General features: G+C 33.9%; 2 protein-coding genes across 2 annotated transcripts; both read right to left on the minus strand.

Moving 5' to 3' along the window:
* Window positions 1–1,894: 1,894 nt before the first annotated feature.
* Window positions 1,895–12,031, minus strand: LOC125207645 (uncharacterized). Its single transcript, XM_048107072.2, has 10 exons — window positions 11,121–12,031; window positions 10,883–11,026; window positions 10,183–10,254; window positions 9,565–9,636; window positions 8,655–8,798; window positions 8,420–8,563; window positions 6,525–6,596; window positions 5,544–5,615; window positions 4,357–4,428; window positions 1,895–3,699 (listed from the first exon to the last, which is right to left on the minus strand). The coding sequence occupies exons 1-10, from the start codon at window positions 11,827–11,829 to the stop codon at window positions 2,090–2,092; spliced, it is 3,111 nt and encodes a 1,036-aa protein (XP_047963029.1). The 5' UTR covers window positions 11,830–12,031; the 3' UTR covers window positions 1,895–2,089.
* A 5,129-nt stretch (window positions 12,032–17,160) lies between these two features.
* LOC125206665 (putative F-box protein At1g46840) lies at window positions 17,161–18,217 on the minus strand. The gene is made up of 2 exons (XM_089061569.1): window positions 17,241–18,217; window positions 17,161–17,191 (listed from the first exon to the last, which is right to left on the minus strand). The coding sequence occupies exons 1-2, from the start codon at window positions 18,215–18,217 to the stop codon at window positions 17,161–17,163; spliced, it is 1,008 nt and encodes a 335-aa protein (XP_088917695.1).
* Between the last annotated feature and the right edge of the window lie 3,805 nt (window positions 18,218–22,022).

Here is a 22,022-nt window from a genome sequence, read left to right on the forward strand (position 1 = left end):
GGATGGACGATGATCAAGAAACGATTGCAACACGAAAGAAAAACAGACTCCAAGATATACGTGGTTCGGCTTTAATGCCTACGTCCACGGAGAAGATGATCGACCACTTCATTCACTCAAGAAAGATAGAATTACACAGATACAAGATGATGAATACACTCAAGCTTTCTCCCTCGATCTTAATCACAACAATTTAGCATCGAGCTCTCTCCGAAAACCTCACACAGATAATGTTTTCATTCTCTCTCTCTCTTATTTCAGTTAACTACAAAAGTTTTATGTATGCAGGCTCGAAACGGATTGCATCCCTCCAACTTCACTGCCAGCTCACCCAACTTCCTTTACTAACTTGTGTTATATTTGCTGGAAAGTGCTTATTGATTCAGCATCCACATTCCCAACATATATGGTTCTTGATTCTATTAGAGCGGAAATGTTAATTTTTTCTATTAATTGTGGAAACTTTTTTAATAAGTGACTTTTCGCTGGACAATTTTGTAATATTCCAGGAATGTTATTGACGAGGTTATTCATTATATTGTTGCTTGTAAACAGTACAAACTACAAATATAAAGTCCATAATAAGAAGAAAAACAAATTGTAAAAGAAAAGCATCATTCATGAATATTCAACACAACATGCAAATAAATGTGAGAAAACAACAGCACCTATAATTATATATTGAAGCTCAACCTTCTTATCCTATACGGCTTCTCATCCTGTAAAATCTGCCGATCCATTCCAACAACCATTTAATTACAATTTCTAGCACTTGTTTATGGTTAGGGGTGGGGATTCGGTCGGTTAAATTAGAACCGAACCGAGTAAACCGAATCCATTTTTTCCAAATTTAAGAACCGGAACTGAACCTTAAGTCGGTTCAGTTATTTGACGAACGGGTCGGTCCTGACCGACAGGTTATTCGGTTCTACTGAAGGAGAACCGAAGGAACCGAAATTCAGTGACTGACAATAAAAAAATTTGTTTGCATTTGATCCATAATGTTCCATCTTCAAATTCAAGACTTCAAATTATTAAACATTAAATACAAAATTCATAAATCGGAGTAATGTATTCATATTGGTAGAATAATGATGGTTTTAATAATAGTTAAACCATAATATCATCACAAACATACACTACAAAATTTAAATACTAAAATATTCATATTGGCAGAATATGCTAATTGCCTAAGCGGGCAACGAACGATTCTATTTCTGTAGGTAGGGTTTTTACTTTTCTTTTTTTACTTTTCAAAACTGAAATAACAAAACTAAAGTCAATACATAAAAAATTAAATATTAAAAATATCGGTTATTCGGTTCCAACCGAGAACCGAGATTAGCTTAAACCTACTAACTGATATTTTTTTGTTTCAAAGTTAACCGAGAACCGAAAAAATAAGGTTCGATTATCGATTAACCGAGAACTGTTTCCCAGGCCTATTTATGGAACTAGTTTACTTATGCATTCAATGTAGAATTCTCTTATCGATAAACATTGAAGTGTTGGAATGAAAAAATTAATTATGCGAAAATCAATAAAAGGCAAGAATCAATGGATGAATCAAAGTGATATCATGCATAATTAGAGTTGAATTAAGAAAGAAAATATCAAGAGTTTATTGTGTTTGATTATATTCCATATCTATTCAGTTTTCAATCATTTGAGTTTTAAATTTTTAAAGCCATGAGGATTTTTAAATGAAATGATGAATAAAAATGGGGAAATTCTCTTTTTTAATAAGATCAAAGTCATGATTGTTAGTGGAGGCCCAAATCATTTTATTGAAATGCCCCAAAGACATATATTAACTTCTTTTCATGGCCAAATTCATTCATATTAAGCACACAATTCAATGTCTACTTATATACAACTACTATGGATAAGGAAATCTCAAAAATGAAGATAAATAGATAACACGCTTGTGAAGAATAAATGATGTGTAGGGAAACAAAACTATCCACACATTATATTCTACAGAATCTTGAATATTTAACATAACTCAGAAAGTTCAACATAACAGGCTAATAAATGTAAGTAAACAACACCAACAGTAAATAAACAATGTAACTCAACCTTGTTATCTTCATCTTCTTTGTGGTGCCACATTTCTTCTACGCCTTCTCATCTTTATCCTGTAAAATTTGTAGATCCATTCCAACAACCATTTAGGCCTTCCATACCCAAGAATCAGACAACCAATAATAACACCAATTACGAATCCACATCCATAACCAGAAACAACGGCCTGCCAACAGAATCCCTCTAGAATACCATAATCATCATCATCATCTTCCAACATCGCTGAAGGCAAAGGCTCTTCACATTTTCGTGTTAATGGAAGCCCACATAGTCCAGAATTCCCAACATATGATGAATTGTCAAATGTGGAAAACTGGCCATTGGATTGAGGTATTTTCCCTGAAAGATTATTCATGGAAAAGTTCACCGTAGAAAGAAATGTGAGCTTTGTTAACTCTGTTGGAATTTCCCCTTCCAAACGGTTTGAAGACAAGTCCAATGACTCGAGTTCCGTAATGTTTCCAAGAGATGCAGGTATACCTCCTGTGAGGCAATTGTGAGACAGATTCAAATTAATCAAGGAATTTAAATCTCCTATGGAATTTGGTATAATGCCTGAGAATCTGTTGGATGACACATCAATTGTTGTCAAGGTTATCAACATTCTCTTATATTCTAGATCTGAACCTTTCACTGTTAATGTAAACGAATATGAATAAACTGCAATTGGAATGGGAATGGGGATGGGAATGGGAAACGGAATCGGAATCAGAGACCCCAATTCTCTTCGATATTTTTCTTGTACATCTATCATCCCTTTGAAATTACTCAGATATCCTTGGGGCAGATCGCCAATGAATGCATTATGGGATACATCAAAAACCTGCAAGTTGGGGAAAGGAAGCCTAGTCTTGGAAGTGAGAGAAGGAATGGTACCACTAAAGTTGTTGGATCTCAATATGAGGACGCGAAGATCAGAGAGATTTCCGGTCCAAACTGGAAATGTGTCTTGTATTTTGTTGTTTCCAATATCAAGAACCTGCAGATTTCGACAATTTGAAAGGGATTGGGGTAATGCTCCTTCCAACTTATTACCATTCAAGTTGAGTGACTCAAGCCTACAACCATTTGAAAATGTAGTCGGGATGAATCCCGTGAATTGATTCTTGGATAAATCCAAATTCTGTACACCACTACAAAAGGAAGAGAGCACCAGTTCTGCGAACTGGGGTGGCACTCTTACCAACGGAATCGTACAACCCACTTGAAATGTAGTTGGGATGAATCCTGTGAGTTGATTCTTGGACAAATCCAAAACATCCAAATTCCTCAAATTTCCAATTTCATGAGGAATTATACCTCTGATGCTGCAGTTAGATGCTGCAAAGGTGGAAAGAGAAGTAGACAAGTTTCCAATGGAAGCTGGAAGGATACCATTCATCACCGGATTGTTACTAATATCCAACTTCCTCAACTTTTGGCAGTTTGTTAAACTGGAGAGAAATTCCAATTCTTGATTCGGCGATTCAACTCCAGTCAAATTATTTTCCCTCAGACCAAGGAATTGCAGATGTCTTAGGTTACCGAAGTCGGGGATGGGGCCAGTGAATGAATTGCTGCTCAAGTCTATATCAGTAAGCTGAGAAGCATTGGTGATAGAGGTTTGAATTTCGCCTGTGAGTGAGTGTGAATCATTTATAATGCAAATCAAGATAGAGCGTCTACTAATTTGATAAGTTGAATATGGAAGTGTGAACAGTAATAATTCAAGTTTGATAATAAAAGTTTATATGCCACAATTTATTCAAACCAAAGTCCAGCAATAGTAATGAAAGAGGTTCTAGATAACCTAAATTATGTTTATTTATTCGGAATTTGGTTACAACATTGATTAAATCAAAATTAAAATTCGACTTCGACTATGGAAGTGATTATGACTGCGTATTAATTTTATTAGGTATTCTCAAATTAAGTACTACTTCCTCCGTCTCAAATAAGAAGACAGACTTTCTTTTTTTATGTTGTCCTAACCAAGATGACACATTTCTTTTTCTGGTATCTTTGTCTCTCTAATTAATACACCCAACAACTTTTTTTCTCTTCCTCTCCTCATTTAATACTTCCACTCTTTCTCTTTACAATTAACTATACTAACCCGCAACCCAACTAAGAGATATGCCATCTAAACTGGGACGGAGGGAGTAGTAATTCAGTCATACCTGTGAATTTGTTATCGAAACATGTACAAATAAATAAAGCACGAGATAATATTTGGGCGAATAAATTACAGTTTAAGACTCAAACTATAAATTGAATCATATATAAACATACCTTTCAAGTTATTGATTGCCAAATTCAGTCTTCTTAGCGAAGTGAGGTTACCAACTTGGTTGGGTATGGAACCTGAGTGCAACATGTATTAGATAGACTTAAATGACTTCTTGCAGGATTATAAAACAATAAATCAAATCTTGGATAAAGTAATTTTGCCTGAGTACGAGTCTGTTATAATATAAATCAAGCAATAGGAGATTGACTAAAAAGAACACTGGGTATGATTAAGATACAACATCTTTAAATTTGATGAGTTGAATTTGGAAGAGCGGATGGGAAAAGATAGTAATAATTCAAGTTTGATAAACTAAAGCCCTGTTTTTGTATTTTGTCAACCATTTTGGAAGGAACAACATACAAATTTATAAGCCAACTTATTCAAACCAAAATCCAGCGATAGTAATAAGTAAAGGTTCCAGATAATCCAAATAATGAAATTGACAAATTTACATGGCATATATATATATAACAAATTCTAAAATTATACTCCCTCCATCCCTCTATGGCAGGACATTTCTTTTGGGCATGGGATTTTAAAAAATTGTGTTAAGAAAAATGTGGATTAAGGAAAGAGAGAATAAAGTAGCAAAAAGGTAAAGTAAGAGAGATGAAGAAAGAATAAAGTAAAAAAATAAAATGAATAAAGAAAAATGAGATATGTTAATTTTACCAAAAAAAAAAATGATTCAACTTCAATGGGGTAACCCAAAATGTATATTTAGCTACAGAGGGACGGAGGGAGTATTAAAGAAGTCAATATACATTATTCAAGATTAAGTATGATAACATTGAAGTGATGTTCAAGCCAATACAAAGTTAAGTTTAAGATTTATTTGGAGTTGGGTTACAAATTAACTTAGAGAAATTCAAATTCGAATTTGAGTATGGAAAGTGAATATGGCAGCATATTAAGTTCAGTAGTTATTTTGAAATCGAAGTAGTATTGAAATTGAAATAGTGATCGAATTATATTTGATGGGGTGCAAACCACATTACATATCCAAAAATGAATAAAGCTGCAAGCAATAAATAGGAGTGACCCAAAACCATGGGGTATGATTCAACACATACCTATCAATATGTCTACTAACACATACGAATAATTCAAGTATGTAAGATAATAATGTGGATAGTAAATTACAGTTTAATACTCAAACTATATGTTGAATCATATGGAAAGATACCTGTAAACTTATTGCCACCCAAATATAGAATCATTAGCGAAGTGAGGTTGCCAACTTGCTTCGGTATGTAACCTAAGTTGAACATCGATTAAATAGACTTAAATGACTTCTTGCAGGTTTATAATAAGCCAAGTAGTTATTGGAGAGTTTTAGATACATAAACTGTTGGAATTTTAGAAATAGATTGGGTGAATTGTAGAAAACCGGATACTTCAAGTGATTGGGGACCGAAGGAGTAATAGATATATAAGTCCAAGTTGGAGTAACGTTATTATAAATATGTAATGTGATAATAACAATTTACAAATTCAGCAAGACAGGCCTAATAGTGGAGACAGGTCAATTTACTTGCAAAACATTATTTAAGTGCTGAAATTGTATTAAAGAAGCCAAATTTAAGATTCAAAATTAACTACGAAAATATTGAAGAGATATAAATTCCGAATATAAATTTATGTCTAAGATTGATTTAAATTTTATGGGAATTAGATTAATTGTGACTAGCATTTTATGATGAAATAAGACAAATTTGAAATGGACTGTGGAAAGTGATTAATACAGCCTGATGAATATGAACAGTTATATAGATAGGGTTAGTATTACACGCAAAACGCAGAACACTTCATTATAAGACAATAAGGAGTTCATTAGAGAATTCAGATTGACAGATGCCATCTGCGTAATTTAAAAATTCGGATTTTCTACAATGAACTAAGACCAAACTTATAAAATGGGCTCCAGGTTATCTTATAATGACCCGATTCACGTTTAGCGTTTAAGAGTAGTTTAGTATTCATCTTACTCCTATATAGATATCCTCTCCGTACTTAATATGTATATCTTGGAAATAAATTAGGAATGTTTAACATCCTTTCATCACAATATTAATACGAAAATTTTCTGCAAATAATGTTAAATTAAAATTAGAAAATTTATTCCGGGTCCAGAAGAGTACTACTAGATATAAGTTGCTAGTCATACCTGTTAAACTGTTGCCGCTAATACGCAACGTTCGGAGGTTGAGTAAATTGCCCAAATTTGTGGGTATGCTACCTATAGTTCATTAGCAATAAGGTGTATGAATTCCAACGATGAAACGTTGAGGATAGAAGATGGAATAATTCCTAACAAAGCATGACTTCTTGAAGGACTAATAAAATAGAGAACATTGAATCACGAATAAATAGTAAGTTTCATTACATGTGTTCAAAATCCAACTCAGGCATATGCCAAGTAGCGGTTGGCGGGTTTTAGATACATAAACTTTTGGAATGTAGAATTAGATATGGTGAATTGTAGAAAACTAAATACTTCAAGTGTTTTGGGACCAAAGGAGTAATAGATATCTAACTCCAAGTTGTAGTAATGGTATTGTGAACATTTAATACTCCCTCTGTCCCAAGGAATACCCCTTTCGGGTGGCATGATATTTTATGCAATTTTATTTTGTGTTAAGGTGAAAGAATAAAGTAGATATAACAATGTTTCAATTTTTAGCAATCGGTCATCTTGGTTGGCACAAACCAAAAGAAAAGTGGGTCATCTTCGATGGGACGGTGGGAGTACAATATAAACAATGTACAGAGTTTATAAATATACTCCACAAACTTGTTGAAAAGAAAGATCCAATCCTAAAGACATGTCGAAGTTAATTACAAAATTTTATTAAAATACTGAAACTGTATGGAAAAAAAATCAATTTGAGATCCAATACTAATAGTACAGACATGTCAAACAAGATTTCATTATAATGCTGAAAATTGTATGAAAAAAATTCAACTTTTGAATACACTTTTATGTTTAAGATTGATTTAAATTATATGGGAGTTAGACTAGTTGTGATTTAGACATTTTAGACATTTTAGAATTAACTTAGACTAATTGAAATATTGTTACAGAAAAATAAAATCCAACTCATTAGCAAAATAAACTTATTGTATGGACAAATTTTGGTGCACAGATCAAAATGGAAAACATGACTATTTTTTTATGGAGGCAATATCAATTATTTGAAAATACTAGAAATTTGGTAAGGTTTAATATGTATATGATCATGTAAAAAGTTTATAAACATACCTAAATAGAGCTGAATTTTAATTGATAGAGTAGTTTGGAAATTTAGTTCAGCAGTACAACATATTAAATTTAGAAATTCAGAAGTCGAAATTCATAAAGGTATGGCACTCATAGGGGCGTGTGAAATGAATCACATCCATATGTTGAAATAACAAGATCAGTTTGAAAAGTAATACCCCCTCCGTCCTCCATTAATTGACACAGTTTAACATCACAGATTTAAAAGTGGAAAGTGGGTAAAAAGTTAGTAGAATGTTGGATCCTACGTTTATATATTAATTTTATACTCCCTCCGTTCCCCAATATGTGTCCAACTTTGATCCGGCACGGGTTTTAAGAATTGTAATAGAAAGTGGGTTGAAAAAGTTAGTGGAATGTGAGTCCTACTTTTATAAATTAGTTTTATAATAAATTGAGTGAAAATGAGTTAGTGGAATAAGGGGTCTACTACCAAAAGTGGTAAAAATGAAATGGGACAATTAAGATGAGACGGACCAAAATGGAAACCTGAGACACATAATGAGGGGCGGAGGGAGTAATAAAATGTGAGTGAATTGAGTTAGTGGAATGTGGAGTTCATTACCAAAAGTAAAAAGAATTTGGTGCCACTTAATAGGGAACAAATAGAGAATATAGTTATCCCTTCTGTCTTTATTAAGATCTTGGCAATAATATTGAAAGTTTTACATCATTTGATAAAAAAATTACTAAGACTGATGTCTGAAAATAATAGTATAAATTTAAAAGTAGAGCATTCATTTGGGGACGGAAGAGTACTATATATGAGTTGGTCCACTCACCTGTCAAGTTATTCAAGGTAAGATCCAGTTCTTGGAGGTTAAGTAAACTGTCCAAATTTGTGGGTACACTTCCATATAGATGATTGAAAGAGAGGTCTATGACTTTCAACGAGGACACGTTGAAGAGAGAAGACGGAATATTTCCTATCAAAATATGACAAATAAGGTTAATTTCACATGTTAAGTTGATGTGAAAATGGAATATCACCTATTAAAGCAGATAATTTATTCGCACCTGATAAGTTGTTGGCGCTTAGATGCAACGCTTGGAGGTTGAGTAAATTGTCTAAATTTGTGGGTATGCTTCCAGATATGTTATTTTGATCGAGGTATATGAGTTCCAATGAAGAAATGTTGATGATAGAAGACGGAATATTTCCTATCAAAATATGACACATAAAAACTCAAGGTCTACTCTATTTACCAAACTCTTTTAACAATTCATCTACCATAATGTAAAGGGTTGCTTTTATAAATTTCAGAGTTATTAACTTGGGACATTGGTAAAAATTCAAGTAAGAGAGATGAATAAATGGTAGTCTAAGTAGTGTTATTGGAGAGTGATCTTCATATCATTAGTATTAGTAGTGTAGTGTAATGGTATAAGTTGTAAATAAAATGGTGTAGAGATAATGTATTGTTTAACTATTCCAAAATTAGAAAGTTCACAATTTTCAAGACAGACTAAAAAGGAAATAGTTCGGACAGAAGGAGTAAGACTTATTTAATAATTTATGGAAGTGTAGTATAGATAATATACATTACCTCAAACTATGTTGTTGTCCTACGCAAAATATATGGTGTTTTGGTCTCCAACAATATGAATTGGTCTTGTTTTACTGGAAGCATCAAAAGCAATTGTAGTTGACCTCATTAACAAGCTACGCACTGTTAATTAAAGAACCAGAACCTGATATTGTTAACTAATTATTCGAAAAATGAACACAATACTAGTAGAAAATAAAATAGAGTTTTGACTACACTTTTATGTTTAAGATTGATTTAAAATATATGGAAATTAGACTAATTGTGATAGACATCTTAGAATTAAATTAGACGATTTGACTTGGATTTGTGGAAAGTGATTAATACGTATAAAGTGTCGACTTTAGTAAACTGAAATTAAAGTAGTGATAAAGTCATACCTGTCAACCTATTAGAACCAAGGGACAGATCAGTTAACGATGTAAGATGTCCAATCTCCTTCGGTATGACACCTATCAATTTGTTATGTCACAGCAGCGGGTGCAATTAATTATATCTATATCATATGCTTAGAAACAACCAATTTAAATGGAACGTCTAAAAAAGGAATACGAATCGATTTTGTTGGGATGAAAATTATTAGATTTGTTAGACAACTGGATACTTAAAGTGATTGGGGTGCAAGGGAGCAAATTTGATACTTAACCCACTTTTTGGAATATTAGAAATGTAGAAACCTGGATACTTAAAGTGCTTGGGGAAAGCAAAGGAGTAATGGATATGTAAATTCAAGTTGTAGTAACGCATGTGTAATATAGTATTAACAAAGTCGCATTTATAACATAACCCACAATCTTATTGAAAAGCAAGATCAAGAGAGGTCAAAGTTACTTAAAATTTTTTTATAAAAATGCTGAAATTGAAAGAATTTAGTCAATCATGAGAAATTAACTAGAAAAATCTAATATAGTGTTTGAATTTATATTATGTTCTAAAATTTGAATATTAAGTTTAAATTACACTGAAATCACTCGATCAGAATAGTAAACAAATCATACCTGTCAAGCTATTTCTACTAAGGTAGAGATGAGTCAAGGATGTAAGATGTCCAATCCCCTTCGGTATCTTGCCTACCAATTTGTCATAGCATAGAAACGTGTGCAATTAATTACACATATATACTTTAAAACAACTTAGACAATTAAATATAGCAAGGATGTGGCATTATGTGTTTACATAGACACTGCGACGGCAGATTTACAGAGAGTGACAGTGTAGGTGGATTTGGAGAGAGAGAGTTAGAAGGAAAAGAGCAGGAGAGTTAGGAGAGTGACGGCGATGGAAAATTATTTGGGAGAGTTGGCAGAGAAAGAGAGCAGCGGGACAAATTATTAGAAGAGAGAAAATATGAAATGTAAAATCTAAAATTACTTTTAGTTTTATAAAATATTTTTATACCAAAACAACTTTATTTTGTGTAGATAAGCATTTTGATTTGCCAAACTGATATAATTTGGCCTGACTAGATTACCCGACAGCCACATGGGAATAACATTTGGCCGGAATTATTTATTACAAGAAATCTTAAAATATAATAAAGTTCATGAATTTTACAACAAGTTTTCAGATAGTGGAAAAACCAAAATTTGTAATATTAGTAATCAATTGTCCTAATTATTATCACAAAACTCAAAAATAAGACACTTGTCTTAAAATAATATATGAAGCACTAATTCCGGGCTAATAGAAAGTTCGTACCTGTTAAGTTGTTCCCGCTAAGATATAACTTTTTGAGGTTGAGTAAATTGTCCAAGTTTGTTGGTATTCTTCCATACAGATTATTCCCACGGAGAAATATAATTTCCAACCGTGAAACGTTGAAAATAGAAAACGGAATATTTCCTATCAAAATGTAGGAAAATGAGATTAACTAGAATATATAGTTAAATCACAGTGAAAGCTCCATTTCATTAATTATACGTAGGTTAATAGCTACCTTGGAGATGGTTATCATATATAGATAAAAGCGTAAGCATGCTCAAATTCCCAATTTCAGTTGGTATGTTTCCACTGAACATATTCATGGACAAGCTCAGCTCCTCCATCTTTCTGCACTTATACATACTCGTTGGAATTTTTCCATAAATTTTATTATCTCTAAGAAATAATCTCTTCAGTTTCGGAGTATTATTGCATATATCACTGGGGAGCTCGCCTGATAGGTTGTTAAACCTCAGATCAATGTCTTCCAATAAAGACATGTTTGTAAGGATACCTCTCGGTATTTCTCCGGTGAAGTTGTTAGATGTCACTATTACTTGCTTCAAGCGGCGTAGTTTAGACAGCTCAACGGGTAAGGCACCTATGAAATTGTTGGAGCTGACATCCAAGGTCTGGAGAAACGTTAGGTTTTCCAGATGTGGAGTGAGCTTTCCATGGAGGGCGAAGTTGGAGAGATTGAGGGCTGTCACCCTGTTGTGTTTGATACCACATGAGACGCCGATCCAGTCACAGATGGAAGTGTTGGTGAGCCATCTGTTGCTCAAGACGCCATTTGTGTCGACAATAATGGCATTTTTTAACGCAAGTAGAGCATCTTGATCGGTGGAGAAATTTGTTAGTGTTGCGGATGAGGTGAGGGTGAAGAAGATGTTTAATGTAATAAAAAGCATGAGTGAAAAAGGAAATAAGAAAGAGGTCTCCATGAAATTGGTAGTAAATTGTAATTAACTTTGTTAAAGTAAGAGGTTTTAAATAGTAATAGTAAGTAATCGAAAGCTAAATGAAATGGAGATATTTTCTCTTCTCAAGAATAAAATATTCAGTTTCAAGTTGCAATCATCTAACAAGATTTCCAATTTTAGTGTATATTATTTCTCAAAGAATCTATGAATCATAGCCACAATTTAACTCGAATAGATGCATCGTGTATGTGATCAAATAATTGAGTGTTCAGAAATATCTAGAAAGAATATCAGGCAATTACCGGAAATGCATGGACTTAATTACGTCCACATAATATACAAAAACTTATCGTGAATATAGATTTAATTGTCCTACAAAAAAAGCTTAACGTGAATGTAGACTCAATGTAAAATACAAAAACATAACATAGACTTAGGTCCACATATTAAATGCAAGGCCAGAAAAATGCGAAGAACAGTTCCACGTATAGAGAAACTGTCTATTGTTTCTTGACTTATATATAGGTCCAAATCCAATACAAAACAAAACGTAAACTTAGGACCACTTGTATGGATTCATCTAATTTTTCCTACAACGACTACTCAATTGAAAACAACACTTTGGTGGTATTCCGGACATGAATATATAATAATTTTGATACTATCTGGTTCTTATATAGTTATATATAGTTACACCCTGTATATATTCGAGGATATTTTGATACTATTGGTTCTTATGCTATTTAGCAGTACAAACTGTGGAATCATTTTATCCTCCTATAATATAATTTTAAAAATGACTGAAAAAAGAAGAAGAATGACTAAGAGCTGTAAACTAAGTATATGTATGTCAAAATATATGTATGGAATTAGTTCCTTCATGAATTCAACATAGAATTTTCATAACAACGAACATGAAAAAGATTAGCATTCTACAAATTTTTAGTTCCGATGATTCCGAAGCTTCGAGATCAAAGTCATATCTATATCGAGAGCAACCCGGTCCATATAAAAAAAGTTCAATCCTACAAAGCCTAGTGACTTGGCTAGTTGGCCTGCTCACTTAAAGCCCAGAAATATTGGACTAAATTATAAGCCTAGTAGATTTTATTTCATTATAAATTGAATTAATTTATGATGGATGAAAGTGTTGCTAAGAAGTTGAGCATTCAAAAATTGTTTTAGTATAGTACCTGAACTTTTCCATTATACAATAGAATACAGATTTATAAAGACTAGCTCAAGGTGTTACAATTCCGGAAAAAGTGGTGGTTTAGATATTTTCACAAACACCTTAAGCGCATCAGTATTTACAATACAAAAAGTAAAACAGAAGAAGAAATCGCACCTTCAAAAGAGGAAAACTCGAGGCAGCCTCAAATTCCCAATTTCAGTAGGTTTCCTACCGCTGAAACAGCTACAACTCTCCCAATTTATCTGTACAGAGAGACATGTGTGTGTGATCGATCGTTTAAAATGACAAAATGGAGAATTAGAGGAAATCAAATTTGCAATTGACCTTGTGTTTTGATTATTCTTCTAGGCATTAGAATCAGCTTGTGACATTGGTTCGACACCTCATCTTTTTAGGAGAGACTCTTATGGCTTAAGATAGACACTTGTCACGCCAATTACTAAGTTAATTACACCTATGAAATTTTAGCCTTTTAATAAGCTCAAGTTATAATTGTTAGTTGAGGCCCAGCTTCGAAAACTCCAAAATGCATACTTGCTTATTCCTACGTCCTCATTTATAATCTCATTTTAATTCGAATTTAAGAAATTATTTAACTTAAAAAATTTATTTTGTTTAATAGACTAAAATTTTCAACGTTTGTCCCAATACATTTTTGCTCAAAAAATTTTATATTCCTACTCATTAAGTTTGTTAATTTTTGGTACGAAACATTATGTTTTTGTCCATTTATAATAGTTTCGCCAAAAATTAACAGTCAACTGCATTTACTTTAGGTTTCGAACTCCATAAACGTACGTGTTCTCTATGATGGACTGGATTGTGGAAAGTGATTGATTCTGGAAAATAAGAACTAGAATTTAACTCAAATTAAAAGTCATCGGAGAGGCCTAAGACAATCCTCCGAAAAGGCCTAATAATCCTCTCACTAAGGCCTACGGTTAGCCCCGATTACAAATGAACTTTTCTGAATGCCCCTGTTAACCTCCAAGTCTATCCTTTCATAGAAGTTTACATGACAGTCTAAATAAGTTAGGCCATCAAAACAATGCCTTATTACTTTATAGAAGATACTGCAAAGCTATTAATGAAAAGTAATGGTACTAAATAATCAAGAAAGTCTTGCAAATCTTAGCATCCTACTTAACAAAAGATAGTGCAAAGCTATTAATGAATCATGAAAGTCTAGCAAATCTCATCATCCTTGATCTGCTCTTACTCCATGAACATCTTGTTGATTCGACGGACGGATGGGATGGTTGTGGACAATATTTTATTCTTGGTGATTTACCACCTCGAATCGATATCACAACACAACATGCCGACATATGATGTGACGATAGAAGTGATTCATGTAGATTAACATTATGAACTACAACGGGATCATAGACAATAACTCAAAACTTTAGTGTGCGCGGATTGACACAATAAAGTTAAACCTAAACACTAAACAACAAAGACACCTTAGAACCAAAATCTACGCAACAAAGAAACCATAGACACAAAGACACAAATGTAGACTAAAATTATGAACTAAAACGAGATCACATTCTCAAATCCAAAATTTTTGAGTGAGAAAAGGCTAAATTGAAAATCAGAGACTGACGCAATCCTTCGCATCTAAATCCTTAAGCATGCCCACATATTCAAAAGTTCCTACCTTGTTGGATTAGCAGATGAGACGAGTTTTGGCCATCAACAATATGTCACCATCTTTGTTTGATTGGTTCAACAAATATAAAATTCCAATCAAAATGACAATCAATTGGACTGAACTTGTACTCTATAGTCCAAGATTCCTTAACTTGGTATTCCTTCATCAACCATATGATAAAATTATCACCAAAACTGTAAGAATAATACAAGCAGTCCCTCAAAATGCACAAATCCCCAAATCTATATCCACTAGGAGGAAAAGAGAAGATGCTAAAACATTCTATTTCAACGTCAAATTAAACCACAAATCGAACTGTTATCGAATCTGATACTGTCCAATGGAGGTTGTGATTACATAAAAAGGGTTGACCCCAGAACCTGAAACCAGAAGCAGCCCCGGCTACAACACGCCTCCATTTATCTGTTCCGAGGGTGTATACATAATGAGAGTCAAAACGATTGTCCGCGTTTATGCAGACCACCTTATACTGAGCACTTATTTTGCTCACACCGAAAACAAATTTGAATTGACGTTTCGAGATGTAAAGAGGGAAACGGCTCAGTATATTCACGAGTCATCAGATTGCATATGTAAGCATGAGGAATAGAGCCTGATGATGTTGAGTACAGAAGAAGCAATGCATTAGCAGTGATAGCTGCCATTGATTCTCTGTTGAGTACGAAAGAAGCATGAGGAATATAGCCTGATGATATCATGTTTTTATTTGGATCAACTAGATTTTATTTAAATGATCAACTTCGATCTTATCGGTTGGAGGTGAATTGTCTTACAAACCAAATATCTTTTCGTCATCATGTGTACTAGCTAGATTGTTTTCCAAAAATATTACTAGATCTTGTAACCCAAAACAATTAAGGTAATTCACAATGCACGTCCCTTGTTCGTCCCCCTTAAAAAGGCATCCCACAACCATCCTATCCTCTGACATCACGAATACCAAATCGGGTGAACTATTGGTCGTTTCATGATCGAAAAGATCGATTTTTCCTATTCAAGAAGGCTTAAATATTCGGTCTGATTTTGAAAATGTTGTGTGAAATACCAAAACTTGAATCACTCTAGCAAAAATAAGTCTATTGCCATATATACACAGTGCCCTACAATATATATATTTCACTAGCCAGACAAGATAACAACACAGTATTAAAACTCAAACGGATAAATCCTAACACCACACTATAATAAAACATTCAACACACACATCTTGTACAAATGCAAACACAATAGCAACGAATAGTTTATATTAGAAACAAAAATGTTAAGAAACGAATATATAATACAAAAACAAGAACGAGATATGGTGATTTTTATGAGTACATTTGTAATGAAGTGGGAGAGAGAATTAATAAAGTAAGGGACAGAGAAAATACCAAAGATCAGGGTTTCTTACTGTACACTTCCTTCATAAAAATTATACTCATCTTTGTTATTTTGGTGCATCTACAAAAATGAGTCCAATAACTTAGAAAGACAGTAATCCACTACATATATAATTGCACAACATGATAACATAACATCATATGATCAAACTCGAGCACCGCGCAATAAGAAAACCTTCAACACGTACACATCTAGTACAATTAAGGCAACAAAGCGATTTAACAATATTAACTAGAGCAAGATTATAGACAAAAGACCACAACAGTTCATATTTGGTACATCCACATAAAATTAGTCCATTTCCATATATAGACAATACTCCCAAGATATATATAATTGTGCGACACGATTTATCAAACACAAACATGAACTCATAAGAATTTTAAGTTATGTTGACACAACAGCGACAAACAAACACTATAAGTACATTAATATCAACTTAGTACGAGATTACATTCTCGATTCCAAAAGTCTTTAGTGAGAGAAGGCCAGGAGTGAAAATCATGGCATGGGTAAGGTGATTCCGCACATACATTTCCTCGATCACACGGAGTCCTTCCGTAAGCCTATTGGCAAACTCAATCACACTGAGTGATTCATCAATCGGAGCGAGACGTTCATGAATCAGACCGAGTTGTTCAATAGTACCTGTGTTGCTGGAGTAGTAGATGAGACGTGTCAAAACATATCAAATGGAGAGAAGATTGAAGATTGATTGCAGAGAATAATTGATTGACTAGGATTGATTCAATTACATATTGTCCTAGAATAGATTGATTACAATTAATTGTGTTTCCATACTTAGCTCATATTCACACCTATATAATGAGGTGAGGAATTACATTGTAAAAGACAACACAGAAATATACAACACATCTTCTACTCTCAAATATCTTCCAATATGCAGTGCCTTATGAGTCTCGCCTCTCTTGATTACCATCTTTAAGAAGACGCGTCTTCTGGAAAGAGAAGTCAATGTGTTTCGACACCATCAACATCAAAACATCACCATCATTGAAAACTTTGATAGGATAAACAGTCTCTATTCCATAGTAATCACCAAAATCAAAATCAAAACCATTATAACTCAACCTGTACTCTAAGGTCCAAGATTCCTCGACTCGGTATTCCTTCATTGACCAGAGGAAAATGTTATCGTTCGACGTGTAACAAACACACAGACAGTCCCTCAAAACACTCAACTCCACATATGGACGCCCAACAGCGGCAGGAGGTGCAGAGAAGATGCTAAAACTTTCTATTTCAATGTCAAAGCCACATATCGACAAAGGTCGAGTGGAGTCATACACGGTCCAATGGAGGTTTCCATTACACACAATCCGTCCGTCTGAATGGAATCCGAAACCAGAAGCAGCTCCGGCTTCAAGGCGCCTCCACGTTCCCGTTCCGAGGGTGTACACATGGTGAGCAGATCCGTCGCGATTGATGCACACGACCTTATACTGCCCACTAATTTGACTCACGCCGAATCCAAAACTCAACTTATAATTAAAATTAAACGACATGGATTGTTCGTCGCGGCAGATGTCGATATACTGACGAGTGAGAGGATTCCATATAAAGAGAAGGATGGCAGGATGCCCGAACTGAAAGTATAGAAGAAACAATCCATTAGCTGCAATGCCTACCATTGGTTCCGGTGATGAGTTTCCGAAAGGAATACCGAAGCGTGCGAGCTCATTGTAGTGAAGCTCATGGAGAACTGGATCTTCGTCTTCCTCCTCGTCTTCGTTTTGAATTTGATCTTCTTCTTCGTCTTCGTGTTTCTCTTCATCTTCAATTCGGGCTTCCCCTCCGACTTCTTGGAGATTTTGATTTTGATTTAGAATTTGGTCGCCGTCTTCTTCTTTATCTTCTTCATCAAGGAAATTGAATAGGACTTCCTCTACAATTTCGAAAATTGTGCAACGAGTTGAGCCAATTGTATTTTCGGCCATCGCCGGCGTCAAGCAAGCTAGGAAAGGAGGGGTTTCGGAATCGGAAATAAGGGATTTGGCGAAATCCAGGGAGCCGAGGAGATTGCGCCATGGTTTGCAGACGCATTCACTGGTTGCAAGGCTTCGGAGAGGGAGTCGTGAGAGGATTTTAGCGGTGAGTTCTGATGGTAGATTTATGAAGAAATCACCCCTCCCCATTGATGGATCGAATCGAATCACTGCTTGAAGAAGAAATGGTAGAGCTGCGGCAGAAATCGGCAGAAATGGTAGAGCTGCGTACGCTTTGTGAATTGGTAATTAGGGTTTCTTCTCAATTCAATTTATTCTTTTTTTTTTTGCTTTTCAAATCCAATTAATTTTGTATTTTTTAAATTTGCTGGAAAGTGACCTTGATAAATTTGATAGAAAAAAAAACAACTTGATAAATTTGATAGAAAAATAAACAAACAAACACAGGATCTCCTGCATAAGGGGGAAGTAAGGGTAGTGTTGGCTCTGTGTTGTTGGTGGTGCACGAAGCTCGAACACTAGCATCGGACTTGTTAATGATACTGAACTTGACATTAGCTCCAACACGGCCTTCTGCAATCCTTTCCATACGCAATAGCCTCTCAACTTTGCCTCCTTCTAAAGAGCAAATAGAAACCATCACTCACCGTAACAATTGATATGGAGTAAAGACAATTCGACAAAAAAAATAACGAAAATATAGAAAAGCCGAACACAACAACTGCAACAAAAACTCAAAAGAAGAACCATACTCCGAAGAAACCCTAGACAATCCTATGAAGAAGCTTACTATATATACCATGATATACACTTTATTTTTCAAGATATCTAGCTAGGAGTATAAAGAGAAGCTATTTATAGGACTTCTACGAACACTATTCTAGGAAAGTAAGTCAACAAATAAATAAATAAGGAAACAAATCCTCAAATATAAAGTAATCTTCAACAAAATGAAAATAATCTCAAGAGATAATGAAGATCGCTAGCTTGATATCTGTAAAATCCATCAAGTCATTGTTTTATATTGTGAGCGTTCATTTTGCTCGGATCCAGATTCACCCGCACTGAATGATATAGAGAAAAGGCGGTTATCATAGGAGAGGCTCAAGACAATCTTCTGAAAAGGCCTACTAATCCTCTCACTAAGGCATATGGTTTGCACCGATTACATATGATCTTTTCCGGATGCCCCTCCTAACCTCCTAGTCTATCATTTTATGGCCTGTTCGGTACATGGAATTGAAATTGAATTAGAATACAATTCCGAATCCTTTGTATGGCAAAATGAAATAATTGATATGGATTTGAATTTTAAAAATTGCGCGAGAACAAGCACAATCATTAAATACACACACACATACACACTAAAAACACACTGCGCACGCGTGCACACACTACACAGTCATTAAAAACATACTACGCACACATACATGCACACACAACTCACTAAGTGGAGAGCCTAAACTTTTCTTTGAATCGAGCCAAAAATAGCATATCCGCCCCCTCCATGGAGTGTAGAACTCTATTTATTTTCAATAAATGTCATATAAAATGTAGTAACCCAATGGTTTGGTTGTTGGATTTTTAACTAAAAGGTCTAGGGTTCAACCCTCATTAAGAACAATATGTTTTCCATTCTTTATTTTATATTTTAAAATGAAAATACATATTTGCAGGCTAATAATACATGTTTATATTTTACTAACTAAGCTGGTGCTACTTAAATATTAATATAATATTATTTAATTTATTATTAAAAATAATGCTATTATATTTAATATTAATATTTAAATATTAAATTTATTAATATTTAAAATACTAATTTATTTTACCAATTCATATTTCTTCTTATTTTCAAAATAATACCTTTAAATACTTTATGAAATCTAAATCTAAACATTTACTACATTCCTTATATCACTTTTTTATATAATATTTACTATAGGGTTTGTGTTAAAATGACAACTCCTCTTAAAATGACAACGTGACAACGCTTGTACAGCAATATTATAAACGTTACACAGCAATATCCAACACGTTAGACAGCAATTTATAGATTGCTGTCTAACGTGTTGGATATTGCTGTTCAAGAAAAATTGCTGTTTAAAGGCCAGCATATTGCTGCCCGTCTTTTTTGGGGTTTTTTTTTTTTTTGCCACGTGTCAGCTTATTATTCGTCCACGTGTACAAATGATTGGCTAGGAATGGTGGTATGGTGTTATTTTAAGGGGTGGTGGCACCCTAACATGCCCCTTTACTATAGTTTTTAATGCATATATAGATTACAATAAATTTATATTTTAAAATGAATAATACATAGCAGGCTAATAGTACATGTTTATATTTACTAACTAAGCTAGTGCTACTTAAATATTACTCCCTTCGTCTCACTTAAGATGACACGTTTTCCTTTTTAGTTTGTCCCAACTAAGATGACACATTTCCTTTTTTGGTAACTTTCTTTTTCCAATAAATACACTCAACCACTTTTTTTCACTCATATTAAAATATTCATCTTTCTTTATTTCTTTACTTTAATACTTCCTCCCTCCTTCTCTTTCCAATTAAACACTTTAACCAATAACTCCTAAAATCCGGTGCCGGCTAAGCAATGTGTCATCTTAGCCTGGACGGAGTGAGTAATATAATATTATTTAATTTATTATTAAAAATAATGCTACGAAATTTAATATTTAATATTTAAATATTAAATTTATTAATATTTAAAATACTAAATTCTGCCCCCCCCCCACCTCCGGGGTCTGGATCCGCCATTACATACACTATACCTTTCACAATCAAGGACGGAACCACCAGCAGCCAAGGCCCCGCTACAGCGGGGGCTTGGCCGGTCCCAAAAACCTCTCACCTATGGTCTCCCTCCGCCCCGGCGCCGCGACGCCCTAGTATTGAATCCAAAATACTTACAGTAATCGGCGCACAAAATTTTAGGGAAGAAGATGATTTATAATTGGGCTACGAATCACGTAGTATTATTAGTTGTTGGGCCTTAACTTTTATCATATTTTTAGGACTATTTTCTAGTATTAAATTTTAACCAAGCCCAAGTGTAAACAATTACACCGTCGTCAAGCTGAGAAATTCTTTTTCACCAATTTTGTTCTTTTCTTTTTAATTTACTTTTTTTTCTCATTTTATTTTCATTTTTTCAATCACGAGTGGGAAACTTGTCACCAAATTGTCCAAATTTTAATTCTTAAAAGCATATAAAGTTTGCAAGCAAAATAATTTCTATCTCCTCACCATAAACTTAATGTTTCATGTTAAAATATTTAAAGTACGATGCACACTATATTCAGCGATTTAATAATCAGTTTTTTAGATTTCATTATTTTATTTTTTTCATGACGTAGAATCAATTAAAAGATGAATAACTAATTTACAACAACTATTTTAGTTTTGATTCTAATACATCTTTTTATAGATGTATTTTGATTTTAACGAAACAATAAATCGAATTATATACATAGTAGTACATTAACTATTTTTTAAATATTATTATTATTTTTAATATTGTAATAATATTATTATTTCATTAAATTTCAGCACCGGCTAAACATGTGTGTATGAGTGTGCATTTGTGCAGCGTGTGCGAATGTGTGTGTGTGAATGTGTGCAGAGTGCGTGTAAGAATGTGTGCGTTGTGTATAAATATGTGCAATGTATGTAATTTAATAAATATTTGGAACTCTACTATTTGGAAAGGAGGGGTTTCGGAATCGGAAAGAAGGGATTTGGCGAAATCGAGAGAGCCGAGGAGATTGCACCATGGTTTGCAAACGCATTTGCTGATTGCAATGCTTCGGAGAGGGAGGCGTGAGAGGATGTTAGTGGTGAGTTATGATGGTAGATTTGTGAAGAAATCACGCCGGCGCGATTGATGAATTGAATCACTGCTTGAAGCAGAAATGGTAGATTTGTACAGTAATCACGCCCCATTGATGGATTGAATCGAATCACTGCTTGAAGAAGA

Source organism: Salvia hispanica, chromosome 6, assembly GCF_029641045.1.
Source record: "Salvia hispanica isolate PSC_SH4W2 chromosome 6, Shi_PSC_v1, whole genome shotgun sequence".
Lineage (NCBI taxonomy): Eukaryota > Viridiplantae > Streptophyta > Magnoliopsida > Lamiales > Lamiaceae > Salvia > Salvia hispanica.